Below are 21,150 nucleotides of genomic sequence, written 5' to 3'. Positions count from 1 at the left end.
AAACCAACATAGTTGATAGATAATTGAGGCCCTTGAATATGTTTGATTCCTGTTACACTGGAAAAAATATATATTAAGTATTTAATAAAGAATAAAGCTTCTTAAATTCTATATAATAGTAATGTTTCAATATTTAAAAAAAAAAAATGTTTATGTTTGACTGATATCTTCGAAGGACGTAAGAGAATCTTCATCTTCCTTCTTTTTTTCAGCACGGGACAAAAACTAGAATTGTCAATACGAGGACAGCTGCACCGAGTTTCAATACAATACCAACTAAAGGAAGTCATTTCAATTTCAAATTGCGTGACGTAAATGAATAATGTGAATCAAATACCTAATTAAGAACTAGTACACATAAACGTCCAAATACAGTAACAAGGGGATAATATTTGATATTACAAAAGAAAATAACATCCGATTTTTTTAAGAATTCTTATAATTGATGTTAGGAAGTTCAATCTTTATTTGCTGGCGGCTACATAGACTATAGACGACGATAATTGCAGATGACTTACTTGTATATACCATCTATTTGGGCCAACACCCCCCCTATTAGATTTTTTTATTTTTATTTTTTTATACAATTGTGGGACTGAAGTTGGAACCTATATTTGGGCAGGCAAGTACATTTGTATTTTACTTATCAATTTTAAATATTTTTTTAAAATAACTCATTGACAAAAGTATTTGGATCAATCTGGCATGGAACCTATTTTAACAAACACACCCTAGAAATAGACACTTGATTCCCTTATCATACATATTTGGACAAAGTGTCACGTTATAGACAATTGCGCATATGATGTCTGGTTATGTTTCAAACGACAAAGGAAACTGTAGAGTATTGATCAGTCTCGCTCCGGATGCTCGTACCCCACATCTCAGTCTTTCAATGTCCCACCAATCCACCCACTATAACAACAAAAATGAAAGAAATAATTGCAGGGTTTTTCATTAAAAATTGGATTGAAGTACATCTCTTGCTATGGGAGGCAAAAATAAAATAATAATTATAATATATATATACACATAATCGAATTGCTTTGAAATGTCAAATTAATCAGACTCCATGAGAATATAAAAGCCTTCCAGAAGCCAACCAACCAAGAAATATTACAAGATAGCAGTCCCTACTATTTCAAAATTGCAGGCCTAATGGATCCAAGTTCCTTTCATTATCACCCCACTCCTTTGTCTTAAGACCTCTCATATATTATTGGCTATTGCTACCTCAGGAAAGAACTGCAAGCAAAACACCAGCACCCGGCTGCTATGACACACAACCATTCGTACCTTCCACAATTGTGCTATAAGCTACCAAAACTTTTGCCTTTAATCTTACCCTGCAAACTAAATGCATGTGGGTGGGTAGCCACACGGGTGGTAACAAACCCATAAATTGCAGCTTGAACATGAAGCAGTAGCAGCAAGGACCTCCAGAATATATGTCCAGAATATATGCTGATGTTAAAAGATTAGGAGTGGAATTGCAGAGAATTTCATACAATTTGATTTCTAATACTTAAGTTCAGATAGGTGGCTGGGGCATGAGCTTAAGATTGATGGGACATTTCTCCCACAAACCGGGGAAGATTTTTGGCCACTCCCAGCAGAAGAATTCTCAGTTTGTTGCAACTGTGAAGTGTTCACTGACAAACTAACTTTCCTTCCCTCCAAATCTGGCTTCTTTCCCCCACTAAATGGAGTTCCTGCAGCTGTTGCACTCACAGGCCGGTTGTCATTGAGTAGTTGTTGCCCTTGGGGTGGTAGAGACGTTGTGTAATTTCCCCCAAAAGAAATTTGCATATGACCCTGTGAAACTCTTCCTTGCTCCTGAGAAAATTTTTTGACGGTGGGAGTCTCAGATGTTATAATAGTTGTGTGATGGACATGAGAATCTGTGGTTCTTCCCGAGGTCTTAGAGTGGGGAGCTTGGTTAGAAGGAGTTTGAGAGAAAACAGGGGCATTGTTTGCAAATTTTGTAGCAGCAGTAGTATTGGTGGATGATGCTTTATATCGAGTAGCCATAGCAGGTTGCTGCTGTTGCATTCCATGCTGCTTCTGAAGCTGAAGCAACTGAGATGGCTGTTGGGAACTTGAAGCATTACTGGAAAGAGGCACACTTGTTATCACAGTTGAAGCAATTGAGCGACTAGGCCAGTTTCCATTCGTAGGAGATAGCCCAAAGTTAAGATTCTTTGACGAATTATCAAAAACAAGGGTGGTTGGCCCATTGGTTGATGACTTCCCGTGAGTGGTTTTCTTTTCATCGTCTTGGTGGGAAGAGTTTCCTCCACTCTTCCCTTCAGTAATTGGATAAGTCTTCTTCTGAGTAGTATGAGGTATACTCGTAGCTTGATATCCTTGCCATGCAATATCAGGCAGGCTGTGAAGTATCACTGGGTTCTGTGCCATGGATGAGAAATTAAGGTTTGAAGGAACGCTGGTCCCATTAAATCCAGCAAATGATATTGCAAATGCTTGAGATGGCATAATCTCAACTCCACCCTTTAAAGCCTGTTGCTGTTGCTGTTTGTCACCCAAATTTCCACCGTTGCCACCAATAATCTCTGATGTTGCAGATGGCCTGAAAGAAAAGTTTACCGGCTGAACTGGAATTGTGAAGTTCTGCCCATGCACATTCTTTTGCGGGTAAGTTGTTCGATTAGCAACAGATGGTGCATTCTCTCCACCCATCTCAGTTTCATGCTTGCGAGGGTGAGACCCCGAAGTCTGTCGCTTTTGTGACTGTTGTTCCATAGTTGTAGAGGTCAAAATATTATTGCCATTAACTTGCGCACCCTGTGACTGCTTAATGGATGATGAGCTACTTGATGTGCTTGGATTAAGATAACTTGGTTGAACCAATGCTTGTGAGTGAGGGTGTTGTTGTGAATGTTGAAGAGGATGGAACATTTGAGAAGAGTAAAAAGGCCCACTAAATATATGTGTTGCTTGGGCAGGGCTTGCACCTCTGATTGCAGCAGTTGCTCCAAGAGAAGTTGAAAAGGGGTATGAATACCCATTATTCTGAATTACTGTCACATACGGAGAATCGTTGGCTGAAAAATTTGGGTAGCTAAAGCTCATTGCAGCAGCAACTGCTGGCAAAGTTGAGGAGTTACCAAGAGATCCAGCAAATGAACTATGGGACTTACTATATGAGGAAGCACTGCCGGGGGGATTCAAACCTCCTGCCTGATTAGTAGCTCCTGCTACTGATGCTTGATGCTGGTCCGGAGGGAATAGGAAAGCAGGACCATGCTACATTGAAAATTAAAGCACATTACATTCCAAAATAAGGGCCACTAGTGCAATCAGTAAAATAAATAACACCCTATTTTTTAATGTACAGAAGCAATTAAATGACAAGACCATACCACTAGATTACCAGTTGACCCAGGACGTGGACCTTGCTGAAGCACAAGCTGCATCCGGTGTGTTGAATCCACTCGGTTGGCATTATTAGAACTTTTCAGTGCTGTAAGACTAGTATCGCTTGTGGCAGCCCAACCTTTCTCTTGTGCAGCATTTTGGTTTACACTTGGCAAGTGTTCCTGAGGTTGCTTCCTAATGACCGTATTTTCTGCAGATGGCACAAAGTTGACATTGTTGGGTTTTGTGCACGGAGAATCAGAGCTAATAGCTGCTGATGGAAGGGAGTTCATCTTTGTAAACTGACGATGTAAGATGTTACGAGCAATGTAATGATGAGTTGCACATCTCTTTCGTTGTGGTTGAGAGAGAACAAAATTCACATGCTGCATATTCAAATTACGAAAGAATTGTTCACGATACAGTTCCATAGAGATAAGTCAGACACTAATATGGAACTCCTGAGAATAAAGAAAGGACTCAAAACAAGTACAACCAGAAGAACAAATTTTGTGAGAAATTATAATACCTGTGGAGTTGTCGATGACCCTGTGGTTTTTTCCACCTTTACAACTGTCTGCAAGGGCGGTGTGTATCTGCCAACCATAGTTATTGAACTTAGCAAAGTTACATTATTGATATGACCAATCACAAAGTAAAATTAGAGAAGTATAAGAATGAAGAAAAAAGCATATTCCTAGAAAAGTGAGGATCTAATACCCAATAGGAGAGAGACAGCTTGGCCGTCCTGATACAGCTGTTGATAAAGGCACTGCTGAACTAGATTGACCTGAAGGAGGAAAGAAGCGTTAAGAGAATTCTAACTTATCAACAAATGGGTCAGAATCAGAGATGACATACGGTCTTGTATATCTAAAAAGAAGTCAAAAATATGAAATTAATTACCCATTTTTTCCACTTTGGGATTCAACGATTTAGTAGGTTGTTCCTTATTCCTATCCTGCTTTTCTAATTTATTGTTTGTCCTTGTGTCATTGTCATTGTTTGGCTTCTCCAAATCATGTTTTAGCACATCCAACTTTTCCTTAAACGTGACCGTCTTCACCTCTTCAATCTCTTCCAGAATTTTCTCTTTCTTAATTGGTCTTTCCACCTTGATACTATCTTCCCTCTTCAGCATCAGAAATTGTGACAAGTTGGAGTATGAAACAAAGAAACGGACAAAAATAAAATAATCTTGAGATTCACAGTCAACCTACTCACCATTTCCACATCCAGTGCCAAAGCTTTAGTTTCTGATGTGAAATCACCCTTTGACAAGTCATCTCCTTCTGGGGACAACACCATAGGAGGAGGAGCCTGTTGGAAAGGCACTCTTGTTCAGGTATTTGACAAAAATTCAAGGGAAATAAATGTAATCCGAATGCGAACAAGAAGGATCCTCACCATCAGATCTATCTCAAACATGCCTACTCGCTGGATGTTGGACTCCGGAACAGCAGACACCCTAATAAATTGAGCCACAAGGAAATGAGGTCATTGATCAGTTATCCCAATAAGTATATTTAAGAGCAAGTAAAATGAAACTATTATTCTTTGGTGCTCACACTCTGGCAGAAGCTGAATCCTGTTTATCAGCATCCAATTTGGAGCGTGAAGGTGATTCCCCTGCAGGGGAGACGGATCTTCCATCTGCTGTAGCACCATCAAATCCAGCACCTGAATTCACTTTGTCTCTCCCATTGTCCTCCATAGGAGCCTCTGATGATCCATTTTCATGACCATTAGTCTTAACATCATGACAATCCACATTTGCAGGTTGATCACTCTGAGTTCTGACCAACTCTTGTGTTGAATTATTGTAGTCTTCCATTTTCTTCTTCTCTGGTGATAAAAATGCCAATGAAAAATTGAAAAAAATAAAAATAAAATACAAAAGATAAAAGAAAAAAAAATCTCCAAAAATTCAAACTCACCAACATCCTTAGACACTGAGGTGTGGTGATTGACGCTTGCGTCAAGGTTTTCCGACGAAGACTCGTAGTTCCTGGAAGTCCTCAAACCGAACAGAAGCTCAGCTATCTCAATCTCCACGTCTGATGAAGCCGATTTCAATGTCTCAGGAACAGCTCCAATCGCTTTCTACAACATATCAGACACCTCAAAACTTAGTCCTTCAAATTCTTATTTTTCGTTTCAAAAAAAATAAAATAAAAATAAAAATAAATATTTGCGGAGACCATCTTCTTCGGAACAGAAAAATTCAAAGGCGGCGAGGTCGGTTCGACACTCTGACTTCCCGGGGAATTCGACCGCTGCCGGAGATTCTGCTCCTCCTTGCCACCGCCACCGCCGCTCGCAGAGACCCAACTTTCGTGCGATCTTTTTACAGAAGCTTCAGAAACACACATAGAAAAAACAAAAGAAAACATTCAGTCACCAAAAAAAACGAGTGGAAGAAAGTGGAAAAAGGAAAAAAAACAGACAAAACAATGAGTTATTCGAAAAACCGCATTTGTATTGTAGCAACCTGAACGAGCCTTCCGGGGCACAGCCACGCCGATCATATCGTCGGTTATCTTCAACGGCGGCGGTCTCGCCGGCGTAAAGTTCCGGCGATGGTTATGATCGGAGGTGGACGGCGTCGTATAGGGGGAAAGGAACCTAGAAATCCCCGCGTCTTGAACGCCGTCGTCTAGTTCATTTCCGATGCTTTCATCTTCGGTGCTTTGTTCGCCTTCGTCCCTGTGAGAGTGAGAGCCTCTCCTCCTCTTGCTCCTGTTCGACGAATCCCTATCTCGATTCCTTCCCCTCTTACTCGGAGCTTCCCTCAACTCCACCGTCCCTTCCTCAGAAGATTCTCTGAGAGCAATAGTTCGATGTCTCCGTCTGGGTAATCCATTGGTGGAGGACGCCATCGATGATCTTCTTGATTCTCTGGTTCTGTCCATGTGCTTCTTCTTATTCTTCTTCTTCCTTCTCTCATGTAACCAAACTCACTGAAATAAATCAGTCTCCAATAGCAACGGCGGCGCGTCGCTGAATTCCACCGTCAACGGTGGCTCTCTATCTGCTGTGCCTTTTGTTTTTTCAGAGCCTTTATGAAACGAGTTCACTTCTCTTTATATTTTAATTTTCCTCTGTTTGCTTTATTTAAAGGGATAATTATTAAACGTAATAATTAGTTAATTGATAATCTAATCTTCCCCATTTTTTATATCATATTCACTTTCACGCTTCACACATCACAATCGCGCACTCAGGGACGGCACCGATTTGCGGATTTGGCTTTAGGAGCTACTGATGCCGTTGGATAGGTCACGGATCTGACGGCGTTGATTTGCCAATGCCAACATGGCAGAGACGTTATTGTCTGATGAAATAAGGAATGCCAACTTAAAGTGGGCCATGTCTCACTTTATTTATATCTTTTGATTCTTTACTTCTTTCTTAATAATAATATAAATAAATTCCCTTTTCCTCGTTCATGCACACGCGTTCGAGATCAGCGTGTATGCAAGCATCAGCCACACCCAGCTCAGCCGTAGTGGGGTGCAGTTGGGTGGGGGAAATATAAAAAATAAATTTGAAGTAATACTAAGCTACGAGCAATTCTTAAATTGATTTATAATTAAATATTAGATTATAGAAATGAGCAATACCACCAACTATGACAAGATTGAGTGACTAAAGTTTTGAATTTAAATTTGAAAAATATATATTTTAATAATGCAGTTAGTTAATGCAATGTCCTTAAAAAATAATCCAAACTAAGACCAAATTGGTTATATCATAGTCAAACATATTAAACAAGACATTCAAATAATAGCATTTAAAAAAATATGAACTTGAAGAAGCAATACGATCCACTGTAATGTGGAAAAGTTATACATCATAATTATTAGATGAAGGAAACAAACGAAAGAATTTATAAATCAAATCAGAGCAACAAGCAGTCATCTTTAAGTTGGAATAAACTACTATTCCAAACAAAAAACAAAATATTCTTTGAGGAAGAATTTTTTTGTAAAATGAGTAAGTGGAGATAATTTGTTTTTTAATTTTAATAAATTAAAATTAAATTAAATACAAATATGCACTTGTTTATATATTTCACAGACAATCTTTTAAAAGAATGTTATTTAAAGAAAGTTTAAATTTCTATCAAGGACGGTACAACTAAAAACTTCATACAATCAATCCAGATATAGAAAATGATTTGGTTTTAATGTTTCCGCGTGATTTTTTTTTGATACATAATTTTTATTATTATTATCTAATTAATAATGTATATATGTGGATATATTTTATCGTAATATTAATCATTAATTTTTAATAAGTTTACATGAAAAAAATTGATATTTAAAGAAAGTGAATAATAGTATATTTAACTCTTACTTACTCACTTTAATATTTTTCATTAATTTTTTCATCAATGATTAAAAATGTCTTGACTTTTTCCCTTAAATTCATGTGACATGAACCTAATCTCACAATTTGAAGGATGTCTCAGTCTCAATTAACCCATGTACTTACATAAGATATATAGTTTTCTAGATATACATAGATATGGATTTAATAATGAAAGGTTTCAATTTGTACTTAGGCTACAAGATAAGTAAAGTATACAAATCATTGTCTTTAAAGCTTGTAAAACATTTAATCTTAACTAATATGTATAGGTCATACAAATTAACACCATTAGCGTAACGTTTATATTTATTAAAATGTGAAACTAACCAATTCTTCTAATGCATATTTCTTCCATGTCTTCTTAAGTTAGCAAGATTGTAATTTTCAAATTTTTTATTCCATTACCTAACCCTGTTACTTGAATTATCATATAAAAAAAATTATCTCATAAGATTGTTGTTATTATTTTTTTTTTTTTGGTGAAAAGATTGTTGTTATTTTAATTGTATCATCTCAATCCGTCGTTTGTATTATTCGTTATATAATTCTTTAAAAACACCATAATATATGATGACACAGACAAATATAAATTACTAAAAAAATAAAATATGCATCAAATACTACTAAATATATTTTTAATTTGATGGTGCGTATCAGTCAATTGTATGATTACGTATATTGTATAACACGTTGAAAACAATACAATAATAATGTACTCTAATCATACTTAAAAATGATCAAAACACATGTATATATAACAATAATTTAACATATATTGATTGCAAAAAAGAAGAAGAGAGAACTCATTTTCTCAAAGAGGCACAGAATAATTAATTTATATTTCAGTAACAGTATTGACCTTTACACGGAAGAGGTGGCACAGAGAAATATCTTGTGGTATGGTTGAAACTGGAGATTGAATGTATTTGATTATTAAATATTAAATGCTTATATTAAAATATTAAAAACTTAATATTCTATTTTACGGGACCCATGGAGAGGAGGACTGGTCTGGTTAAGGTTAGGTTGGAACCAGAACTTTAAAATCCTACGTAATACCTCTCTTTCCCATGCTTTGCTTTTTTTCCGATTGTCGTCCAATCAACCTCGTGTTTCCAACCGGACTCATGAACCGTAGGATTACTGGGTTGGAGATCGAATGGTCATAAATTAAGATGTTGGATAGGCAGCCACGTGGATAATAAAAGAAATCTTCAAAAAATATTTTTTTACATTAATTATAACAAAATTTAAATTTAAATTTAAATATAGTTCAACGAAAATGATTTACTGGAGAAAATTATATTTATAATTTGTTTGTCTGCAGAGTACGTATTATAATTCACGTACTTGTCATATAATTTGTAGTCCGAATTATAATTGCTAACTTTTTTGGAGTTACCCAACCTTAATAATATAATTGCTAACTAATGCAACTCATTGTTGTCATTTTAATTTTTAATATGATGAGACGATAATGGATTTGCTTTGAGAACTAAACTATACCATAATGCGCTCCTCTTCAAGTTGCCTTGGCGCTTCAACAATGAAACAGACTCTATGGGGGTAAAAATTGCTACTTTGCTTTATTTAGAGCCTCAGCAGATGATGCTCACTTGCCTTGTGCGTTTTGTAAAAATTTGTAGAGTTAAGGTCCTCAATACATGAAAATTCTTCAATGGAAACTAGATCATAACATGTTGACTACCAAAGCATGGAGTGCATATTGGTCACGTGGAGATCCTCTATGCCTCATTTGCAATTTACAAGCAGAAACCTTGTTGCATGCTGTTAGGGACTACTTTATAATTAAAAATATATGATTTGCACTTCTACCACCTTCAGATAGGGAGATTTTTTTTTTGGGGAAGATCTTCATGAATGGCTAACAATGAACCGGAAGCATGCATAACATGAAAATTAGGAGTATAGTTCCTTGGACTATAATTTTTGTTATTGGCTGCTGGTTGATTTGGAATTAGCGTAATAATGTTGCGCATGACCAACCATTTGTGATGCATGGACACAGACACGGACACGACACGACATGCCGACACGTTAATTCTAAAAAATATCATATTTCGACACGTTGGGACACGTACGTCTTGACATTAAATAAAACATTTAATATAATCTGTATTTAATACATATAAGAGTCCATAATAAGTCATATAACCAATCAAATATTTAAATTTCATAAAATAAATAGGGGCAGGATCTTCTTACACCAAAAACAAAAAACGTGTCCGAGCATTGACCGCGTGTCGAAAAAAGTTGACTGCGTGTCGGAAAAACGTGTCGAAGAGTTGATCGCGCGTCCCAAAATGTTGACCGTGCGTCCCCAAATGTTGACCGCGTGTCCGAGCGTGTCGGACACGTGTCCAATACGTAAATTTTCCAAAAAGGAGCGTGTCCGTGCTATATAGCCAACCATCCCTTCCTTTGCTACACTCGTATATTGCTTGTGATTGACCTTGCGCAGCAAGTGTGTTTTGCATTTGCATTTGAAAGGGACGCTCCTCTTCCGTCTCAGCGTCACATTATTTGGCTGCCTCCTCTAGCAGAATTTACCAAACTTAATACAGATTGTGCTTCATGAGGCAAATGGCAATTGGAAAGGTGGATTTGCTTACATAATTGGTACTTGTTCAGCATCAAATGCAGAATTATAGGGTGTTCTGAAAGACCTCCATCTTGCTTAGCACAAAGGTATCAGGAAGTTAGTTTTTGAAAGCGACTCCAGCTCTGTTGTCGCGTTGCTCACCAAGTATGGTGAGATAGCTCCAAAGCCATCTTTGGTAACTCGAATTTGAGCATTGATGAATTGAAATCAGCAAGTTCATTTCATTCACACGATGAGGGAGGCTAACAACTGCACTGGTTGGATGATGAATCTTCTACTCGGTCATCTAAAAATGGATGATGACTATGCTTTTTTGGATCCTTCTTTTGACCTTCTATTGTCTTTACTTGCGAATTCTTCAGCCACTCCGAGTATTAGGAGTGATCGCTGATTATTTTATTTTCCTTTTCTGTTTTGCTTTTGATTTGTCTTAGTTCTCTTCATGTATATAAAAAAAAGAAAATAAATTTAGGGGCTATCATTGTTGGCACTTTCATTTTTTTTTTGTTGAGCATTATATTCATCATTTGTTCTGAATTTGGGACTTATTTAATGATAGAAGATACGTTAAGTACACAAAAGAGTAGGTTTAATTGCGCGTTTGCTACCTTTATTATGGTTAATGTGTAATTTTGATCACTTAATGTTTTTTAGCAATCAAGTCATTTAGTTTTTCTAATTGAAAAAATACCCCCCTCACTCACTATGTCATAGATTACTAATAAAACTTAGTAATTTGATTAATAATTTACTGATGATCAATTATTCCATCTCCTCCCTTTAAAACTTCAAGAAAAGCTTATATAATTACCAAATAATTTTTATTTTATTTTTTAATTTTAAGTAGCTTTTAACTTTAAAAAAATTGTGTCAAACATATTTTTTCAATAAAAATATTATAAAAATGACTAAAATCATACATTTTTCACGGTAAAAAAACTATAAGTGAAACTAAATCAAAATAAAATAAAGTATGATAATATTTGAAAATTTATTTAAGTATAATAGCATTTAAATATTTATTAAATAAGAGGATTAGAAATTTTGATTTTTGTCTTTTTGAAGCGCAGCCGCTCTGTTTAAAGATATATATATATATATATATATATATATATATATATATACCGTGGTCTGAGGAACTTAAGTTAAATATTTATTGGTATAGCCTTTTTCATACTCTAGTAGAGTCTTGCAAATAATAATTTTAAAAAAAAATGTTACAGATCTATGACCATATAGGAGGCATCTCTTTCTTTTTTTTTAACTATTCCCTGATAATTTTATAGGTTCTTATAGATTAATCCAAAATTTGGAGTGATTCCAAAATTAAAATTTTAAATTTCTCTCAAAAATTTATCAGAAAGGATCGTACTCACACCTTCAAATTCAATTTCTATACACCAACCGAGCTATTATTGTTTAGTCATCTCTCTCTTTTCTTTAACTTGCATGAAAAGCTGAATCTGAAATAGCTTGAACATACCATAATAAAAAACACACACACGCATATCTTTGAGATAAAAAAGCATGTTCCTCGATGCACAAAGATACCTTTATCCTTTTTCGATGGCTTTGGCTGGAGTTAAATCCTCGATAATAATATTTGCATCTTTTGGACAATAGGAAGGGGTATTATTTTATAACAAGAGCGATGCAAATCAAAGCTAATATATTTTTCTAACGCTAAGAAAAGCAAACACTATATTTTATTAAAAAAGAACACAAATAAAAGTACGAGTTATTGAATTCTGTATTATTTAAAAGTACACGTTATTGAATACTGTGTTATACAAATATAATGCATGAACAAGTTCCAGTCTTAAGGCATATAAACAAATGATTCAATTATAAAATTGAAAAAAGAATTATTATAAGCATCCTTCATCGGCTTTCCGACACTTTTTTATTTGTATATAATTGATATGAAACGCTAAGAGGGATCCACCCTCTCTTCCACTTGTGGTACACTATTAATTTATTGTAAATGCCCTAATGATTAAGATTTAAAACTAAGCTTATGCGCATCTCCAATGAGATTGGTCATTGATTAATGGGTTCAATCTACCTGCACATGACCAATCGCGATTTGGATGATACTATAATACTTCTTTATTAAACTAGGTAATTGAGCTTATTGTATATATTTTGACCTAAGCTAGTTTCCTTACCATGTATAATATATTTTTTTAACGAACATACACAACTAAAGATAAAAATAATAAAATACATTAGTGGGTTAAGACAAACGCACTCATTCAACTTAAACAAATAATAAAATCAAACAAAGAAATCTATTCTTTTATTAATTAAATGTGTTGGATTCAAGTGGCTTTTCATAGACAAAAGTAAACAATATTATTTTTATTTGGACTTATCTGTTGAAGTGGCAAACATTGGTTGTTACACGTTGGAGTTGCATTCTTGAATACCGAAGGCTTCAGCAATGTGAGTTTGTCTCATTGCTAATCGTGGAGATCGCTAAGATTGGGAAATAAAATACATTATTAGCTAGACTAGGAAGCAACAACAATAATATTTTCAATCATAGTACCATAGGTCTATTTTTATTTTTATTTTTAAAAAAATGTTCTGATAATGCTTTGTTTTATTCTATTTTATCTTTTCCAAGTTGAGTTGGGGATGACGAAACTATTTAATAATGTTTCAATTGCAAGCTGTACAATGGAACACTCTAGACCAATATTGAATACATGTTAGGTTTATGACTTCAAACTTTTATTCATTTAAAATCTATTTATAAAAGTTTTCATTAACAATCATCAACTCTCCACTCACCCGAAACTATTTGGTCTCAGAAAGAATAGTTATAAAAAATAAATAAATTAAAGAAACCAACTGCCAAACACGAGAACGAAACGCAAAAGAAATAGATGAATTACAATAAATAAACGTAACCAAGGCAAGCTCATATGGGGGAGAGAGTTTATTCATTCAGTTTAATCATAAATAAACTCCCCTGCTCTATGAATCATACCATTTCTATCATTGACTTAAACATTGATGTTTAGTAAATTATCAAAGTACACTTATTCTTTTTATTGAATATTTTCGCTTGGGAATGCATACCCTTGATGATCATGTCACTTTGAGTTCGCCGATGTTTCAAAGGATAAACGACCCTTGATCGTTTGAAAGATTTCCACAACATAGAGAAATACTCAATTCTTGAATTACCTTGAACTTGTTGGTTTGCTGAAAGTGAGACAAACTAAAAGGAAATGATACATTCAGCCACCCTCCATTTCTGACTGGGTTTTCTCCATATAAAAAGGAAAAAAATAGTTGTTTCAAAGGAGAGCATTTTCAATATTACAGTCAGTACTGAGCATTGGGTACGATGGTAATTCAAAATGAATTCCGAATTAATTTTTTTTTCTCTTTTCAAGAAACATGTCAACTAATATGTTATACTCCTATTGATGGATTGTACCTACCACGATAGTATTATAAATTTTTTCGTTCCAAAGAACCATTATGTCAATCTGACATTTATCCTTAATAGTCTCTACGGATGTGCAAAAAAATTAAACTGAATTGCACTTAAAAAAAAGATTTTTAAAAATCAATTCAATAACCGAACTAGTGTAAAAAACCAGTTTGTAAATCAATTTATTTCTTTCCTTTTTTTGTTGTTGTTGATAAACTCTCTTCTTTTATTTCTCTTTTTCCTCTCTATTTTTCTTATTTATTTAGTGGCTTATTTTATTTTTATCTTTATTTTTATTACTTTATTTTTTAATTATTTTATTTTATTTTCTTTTCTTTTCAGAATAAGTTTGACCCAAATTGATTTCGAACTGAACAATTTTCGACTGAACCAAACCAATTTGAAGTAAAAAAAAAAATTGGTTCTTTGAACTGAATTTGATTCAAGTTCTTCAAAAAATTCAGTTCAATTCAACTTATACACACCCCGTACCAGTCCCAATCCAGCCACTGTTATTTGACATAAAAAGGTTATTTTACCTAAGCTGTTTAATCTGGCATGGTTTGTACTCCTTTTACTATAACTATCTTATGTGTACCGACACAAAAAAAGGGTAATGAAAATGGAGCAGATGCAAGACATTCTGCCATCCCATTTAGGTTACATCGTGTCTCTCTTTCAAATTGTTTCTTCAATTTAGACCTCCACCATTGCCAGATCAAAGTACACAAGGACCAATTGCATACTAAAGCCGATTCTAACGAAGATTATAACTTATGTACAACTTTGGGAGTGTCTAGTTCTATTTTCCACATCAACCTCCCAATTTGCGCTGAGCGCAAGAGTCATGAGCTACATAAACTAACAAAATTGTGGTTACAATATCTACAAATGGATTTCCCACACTCCAAAAAAATTATAAGGAGCCAGATATTTCACAAACTTGAGGTCTAATTTCAATGATGCAATATGTAAAAGAAATCCAATTTATAGACGTGAACTCACCTTTTCATTTTGAAAAAGAATCTATTTAATTCAAAAGTTGTCTTCTGTTTAACATGTTTATATGCATCAATTTATACTAATCAGAGCAAAGTAGACACAAAATTTGAACTTCTTTAGAAACAACTTGAAACGTTTGCTTTTGTATCAAAGCATCAAACTGTCAGCAACTCCTGAAACATAGGGAGAACAAGTTACTTGACAAACCTTCTATAATTATACAAAAACCAGGGAGTATATAAAGTAGAAAGCTTAAATATATTTTTGGTCCCTATAAACATACCAACTCTTGGTTTTAGTTCCTCTAAAATTTGGATTTTGGCTTGTCTCTTGTTTTTTAAAAGTGAACTCTTTCAGTCCATGCTGTTATCATTGTTAAGTGTTTACTTGCCAAACGGACTAACAACTCATTTTTACCAAGGTTTACATATCATGACATAAACATACCAAATTTGGGTTTTGATTTGCGCTCCTTAATTTTTAAAAGTGAGTACTTTAGTCATTGCCACATCCCCACTCCTTATTTATGTGGATGATATGAGATATGCATGTGGCAAAGGTGAGTTGGCAATCTGTTTGACATATCAGCACTTAACAGATCTATGATAACGAGAAGGACCAAAAGCACTCACCTTTGGAAAACAAGGGACACAAACCAAAATCCAAATTTTAGAGTGATTAGAATTAAAAGTTGGTATATTCAAAGATTAAAAAATAATTAAGCCAAAATAAATTTAGGAAAAAGTTAATACTGATGACTATTTTACAATCATGCATAATTTGATTCTTCAAGATGTAATTATAATAAACTATAACTACTTGTTTGTTATATCTTTATTGACTAAACACTAAAGTATGTAAATATCCATGGAGTTATCAACCTTGACCACAGTCAAGTCAGAGGCACCCAAGTTAGTCTAATATGCAAATCAAGAGAGTCACTCACTCCTTGTATACATTATACCATGTCCAAATGAAGTATCATTTGTAGATCTTCAGAATGCTAATTCCCAGGCCATACTGACTAATTCAGTGGAAGTGAAAAGGGGGCAACAAATCATATAAGTAATTACTAAAGTAGTATTACCAAAGTGGCCTTGTACATGTAATCTGGGTTTAAGCATCTCATTATTCTACCATCTGTCAAAAGCTATTAATAAACATATCGGTTAAGCGGAAATATATAATACCTTTTCTTTCTGTTTTTGGATGGTATCAACCTTCTTCATATACTCATCAGTCAGCTTCTACATTAAGATAACATAATTACGATGAGGAAAAAAAAAATTAAAGGAAATTTGTCTATTTTTAATTTTAAATAACAGGTTTGACTTATAAATCCAGTATTTACCATTAATAAAATAAAATATAAATAATTATGCTAACTGAAGAAATTCACACTGATATTGAACAGACAGGTGGCCAAAAAATAAATTGCTTGCTACAATATGATATGAAGAAGGTATAACGAAAGACAAACAAAAATAGTCATGTGCGTGCAACTCCAAAAATATCAATTCCATTCTTTGATACAGACAGAATAAAACATTGGGTTATCTTTCTCAATATATTAGTAATGCACAACTTTATGAAAGTTACAAATGCATAGCGGGCAAAATCTACTCTCTCTTTCCTCTCTCTTTTACTTGGGGGCTGGAATTTGGTTCCATGTCACACTATTGCCCCATCCCCAAGAAAAACAGAAAAGAGGGATGCCAGCAGGAATTTTAGATGGACTAAAAGTACCTAGTGCCCTATATGAGTGGTATCAAGTTACCTGCAAATCACTTGACAAATCCTTCACATTATCTTCTGAAAGCTTTTTCTCCTGTAAGGAAATTCCCAACAAAATGATTAACCAAAAATGAAATCACACAATCTGAAAAAAGGAGGAAGAATAGAAAACAAAGAACAAATTATTGACGAGAGTTAAGAAATATGCGTAGTCAAGGATTTAAACCTTCTCGAGCTTTTCATAAGCTTTTAATGCATCTCTTCTTATATTCCTCAAAGCCACCTATAAAAGAAAAATGAGTACTCCCAATCATTCAAAATGAAATTACAAACAACTGCAATTTAGCCAAAACATTAATCCTAGAAGCATATAACATATAAAGCTTTTTGATTTTCATAGCAAGTAATAGTACAGTACTACAACCAAACAATAAGCACTCTTCACATACATTAGTGCTTTGAATTATTAAAAATCATCAACTTTTATTCCTCACCAGGTTACAACTACAAGTTTCAGAAAAACAGGGAAAGAAAACAAAATTTGGTATTTAAATTTCAAGAATTGACTGAAGTTTTTTCCCTCTTAACCATGAAACAAGTTCCAAGGAGAAGTAAACCCATTAAATTAGTAAGAAACAACAGCAAGTCCACTATCTCAAGCGTAAAAAACTTAGCAAATGTACCTTCCCTTCTTCAGCTTGTTTAGCCACTACCTTCGTCAGTTCCTGGAAAAGAAAAAGCATAAAATAAAAATAAATTATAGCTTAAATTATTCAGATGACAACATGAAATCCACCTATTCATTTAGACCTTCAAAATATTCCCTAGAATTCAAGTAGAAAGAACCATTATATAAAAATTGCACAATCTCGTAAACAAAATAAATAGATAACTGAAACAATTCTATTGGAATTATGGCCAGGAATGTTAAGAAAACTTTTTCCTAGAAAGTTCACTGTTCTCATGGGTCATGGCTATAGAAGAGGTGATGCTGTGCCATTTTGAAAATAATTAAATTAGAAATGAGAATCAATTAGGAATATTACTTTCACTTGGTGTAAGTAAGAATGTAATTCACATAGAAAGAAAGAGATGTCACAATAAATCTCATAAAAGAATGAACTTAGACACTACAGCATCAATGGAACTGGAAAATACCTTCCTCCTATCAGATGTCAACTGAGGGATGCTCAATCGTATCAATTCTCCATCATTATTCGGAGTCATACCAAGATCAGAGCTAACTATGGCTTTCTCTATAGCCTTCAAGCTGAAAACCAATATTATAACCAAGGGTTTGCTTAGATTTACTCTACATACAAGATACCATATCAACACATTCAAGCACAACTAAAAAAATTGTTTTGTTATGTGATTGAAGAATGCCACAAGACAGTCTTGTATGCAATAATGCATATATTCTCAATCAATGACTAATATACAGAATTTAATGGAGAGTGTAAGAAGACGTAAGCCATATGGACCATTACAAGCATATCATACATGAAGTAGAATAGAAGTATACAGTAAGCTTTGTAAGATCAGTTTTTTCTAGTTTGGTATGACCCATGTCCACTTCTAGTTCCTATGTCCCTCTGAAGATTGTTCCAAAGCCTGAGGTACCCATTTTCTGAAATTATGTCAATGCTCCACTATGTATGGAGAGAGTTAGTTGTCCACATTCTTCTCTCGTCATATCTAGCCCTTCGTGTCATTCTTATCTCTTTTCCAATGCCAACATAGCATTAAGGGAGATATATTCAGAAGTTGCACACTAGTCCCATTGGATTGTCCTAGGTTTTGTCTGGCCCCGTCAAATCATCACAATTGTTGTTTGGCCCTGTCGGACTTTCTCCTAGATGTGCTTTGGTTAGGTTTCCCAAGTTTTCATGTGGTTGAAACTTGCAATTGTTGTTTTTGATGAACTTGGAGAAGTTTTAGTTCTTACTGTGTATACTTGCTTGCCTCATTCAAGTGAAGTCTCGTTTTCTCGGTTAGGCATTATTTCAACTAGCTCTTCAAGCTAATGGTCATTCCAGCCATTGCTGAGTTGTCTTTCTAACAAATTTTGTACCTCCAATATCTCCAGCATTCCTGAGTTGACTTTGTAATCATGTTTTGTGGAATCCAAATTTATTATTTGGCTAAGTTTTCATTTGTAAGGGTTCATTTGTAACAAGCTTAAAGCTTTAACAAGTTTTATCTTGAGGAGGAGTGTTAGAACTTAGAAGTATTGAAAATATGTTCATCCGAAGTCCCACATCATTATATTAGTCTTATGTAATTGTTATAGTCGCTTTATATAATAGAGCCTCCGTTATGCTATTATAACCCACAGATTTAAATATTCCCTCTCGATTCCTTGTTTTTTAATCTATTTCAACCTTTCTGGTTTATCATGTCTAAGTGCATAACTTACCTTGATTTGTCATATGGCTGTACCAAAAGAGAACCGGCATCAGGAGTGCTAATTTGAGCAATGCTCTTCAAGCTAACTGGACTTCCATAGTATTCCACCTAGAAACACATTATGAAACAGCTCATCCATAAGAAAAAAAACTCTATGCAAAATAGAACTAAATGCATGTGATCACCTTAGTTTATTATTTACTTAACAGATGTTTACATTGATATTTCAATTTTATCATTAAGTAAGTAAATGTGAGCTATGTGAGTTGAGCCAAATCAAAAAGTAGAAGTTATCAATTTGATGTGGAAATTTCCTGAGACAATTCGAATCATTAGCACAAGGCAGCATGTTAAAAGAATAACTAAGATAAGCCAGCCGTTGCATGCATACCTCAATTTTGTCAAGCATAGCTGGGCTTGCTCTCCCTGTCCTTATGGAATTGAAATTTGACCGAACATTTTCAATAGTCTTTTCCATCCTGTCTTTCTGAGAGAGAGAGAGAGAGAGAGAGAGAGAGATTATAGAATTCAAGGATGCTCAATTCATATCTACATTATATTTGAAAATTAAAAAAAAAAAAAAAAAACTTTATTGAGAAACTTACAACATCTTTCTCAACAGCAGCCTTTTCAGCTTCTATTTCTTCAATAGTAGCAGCCCTCACAATTCCCATTCTGGGTATTTCAGAAAGAAAGAAAAAACCCAATTAGAACCACAGAAGCAGTTGAAAACAATCACCACAGTAACAACGGCAATGAGGTTTAATACCTCCTATGCAACAACCCTTTGGAAAGGAGGGGTCTGCCAGAAACTGTGAAGGCACGAGGGAGCTTTAGAGTGACATAGCTTGAAGCAGAGGTCCATGAGCGTTTCACGTAATTGGACCCTCCATGAAAGGACTCTGCAGAATGGGTCTCTAAAGATTGTAAGTATTTTCATTTTTTTTTGGCAGAGAAAATGTGTATTAAGTAATAAAAAGAGAAGAGAAGACGCACCACGAAGGGGGAAAAGGGGTTTGGTAGGGTTTTGATGTGGTCGGAAGATGGACCGGACCGGATTTGTCGAAGAGAATGACGTTGCCATGAGAGACACCTATGTGAGCTGTGACTGTGAACGTAGCCTACGCCTTGTGATGTTGTCTTTGTGGATAAGAATTTTCTCGACTCTTTTCAACGCATTGTTCGGTTTAATTTCTAATATTGCAAGAAAATGACATTGGTGCTTTTTTTGTAATTTCTTCATTGACTTACGGATTATTCGCTGCCTCTATTGAATGAAAACAAATTCTTCATTAATACTAAGCTGGAATAACCTTCATTTATAGTTCTTCAAATTTCTATACTATTTTCTTTTTGGATTTAATGTTATGCAGATAAATTATTTTCGTTTGTTTTTAAAATAATGTCGTTTTGGATTAAAAAATTATAATTAAAAAATATTATAATTTTAGAAAAATTTAATTATAAAAATATCTTGATTATCTTCTTAAAATAAAATTATTTTGAATTTAATGTAAATAAATTATCTATGTTAATTATAAAAAAAGCTTAACTTTTTTATTTTGTTTAACTAGACACTAACCTTCGTATTTCGCTTTTCTATAACTTTATTTAGCCTTTTTTTCTATGTTGTCAATTCAATATTTTTTTATTTATAAAAACAAAGTGGTATTATGGCTTTTTGACCCTTATGCCCCTTAATTAATAATTAATTACCAAATTGCCCTTCATTCAAAACTATTTCAAAAATTTACCCTCCCCAACAAACATAACACCAATCTGCCCCTGTTTGACCGTTGACCACGAAGCCTACCCGGGTACACCATTACCTACCCGGGTAAATTTTGAAACTTTTTATCTACCCGAGTATGTAGGGGTGTACCCGGGTAGAGTTCTTGAATCTGGGAAAATGTTTGAATTATTTACCTGGGTAAGGAGCAGAGTACCCGGGTAAATCGCGTCCAGAAACCCCAATATGTATGGGTTTCGGCCATTGTTGCGAGGTATAGGGTTTTTGAAACCCCAAATCTTTCTCTCTTACCCTCTCTAATCCGAAACATCACACATATTTCATCTCATCATTTCAGAAAGCTGAATCTTGGTGGGACATTGAGATTACATCTCCACACTCCCATTTTGTGCTAAAAAATCCGAACCAACCTCCAAACCCAAAACCTAGATC

The 21,150-nt window shown here is 34.5% G+C and overlaps 2 protein-coding genes across 3 annotated transcripts; both read right to left on the bottom strand.

Annotated features, from left to right (window-relative positions):
- Window positions 1-950: 950 nt before the first annotated feature.
- Window positions 951-6,423, bottom strand: LOC133292096 (protein TIME FOR COFFEE). The gene is made up of 11 exons (XM_061490470.1): window positions 5,870-6,423; window positions 5,580-5,734; window positions 5,316-5,481; window positions 4,947-5,223; window positions 4,786-4,846; window positions 4,603-4,698; window positions 4,285-4,510; window positions 4,099-4,168; window positions 3,908-3,974; window positions 3,384-3,764; window positions 951-3,267 (listed from the first exon to the last, which is right to left on the bottom strand). Exons 1-11 carry the CDS (start codon window positions 6,288-6,290, stop codon window positions 1,519-1,521), a joined length of 3,669 nt encoding a protein of 1,222 aa, XP_061346454.1. The 5' UTR covers window positions 6,291-6,423; the 3' UTR covers window positions 951-1,518.
- Window positions 6,424-14,662: 8,239 nt separating this feature from the next.
- On the bottom strand, window positions 14,663-20,129 carry LOC133292097 (ribosome-recycling factor, chloroplastic). Of its 2 annotated transcripts, none has more exons than XM_061490472.1 (11): window positions 19,965-20,129; window positions 19,738-19,870; window positions 19,574-19,643; window positions 19,360-19,455; window positions 18,979-19,076; window positions 17,718-17,829; window positions 17,243-17,284; window positions 16,786-16,842; window positions 16,603-16,653; window positions 16,016-16,069; window positions 14,663-14,998 (listed from the first exon to the last, which is right to left on the bottom strand). In XM_061490472.1, the coding sequence occupies exons 1-11, from the start codon at window positions 20,050-20,052 to the stop codon at window positions 14,981-14,983; spliced, it is 819 nt and encodes a 272-aa protein (XP_061346456.1). In that variant the 5' UTR covers window positions 20,053-20,129; the 3' UTR covers window positions 14,663-14,980. The 2 variants fall into 2 exon arrangements, with proteins under 2 accessions (XP_061346456.1, XP_061346455.1); XM_061490471.1 differs by having other exon boundaries at window positions 14,669-14,998; window positions 16,016-16,072.
- Between the last annotated feature and the right edge of the window lie 1,021 nt (window positions 20,130-21,150).

This window comes from Gastrolobium bilobum, unplaced genomic scaffold (genome assembly GCF_033153095.1).
Source record: "Gastrolobium bilobum isolate Gb01-03AN ecotype WA unplaced genomic scaffold, APGP_CSIRO_Gbil_v1 utg23035, whole genome shotgun sequence".
Taxonomy (NCBI): domain Eukaryota; kingdom Viridiplantae; phylum Streptophyta; class Magnoliopsida; order Fabales; family Fabaceae; genus Gastrolobium; species Gastrolobium bilobum.
This window is presented reverse-complemented; position numbering and strand designations above follow the sequence as displayed.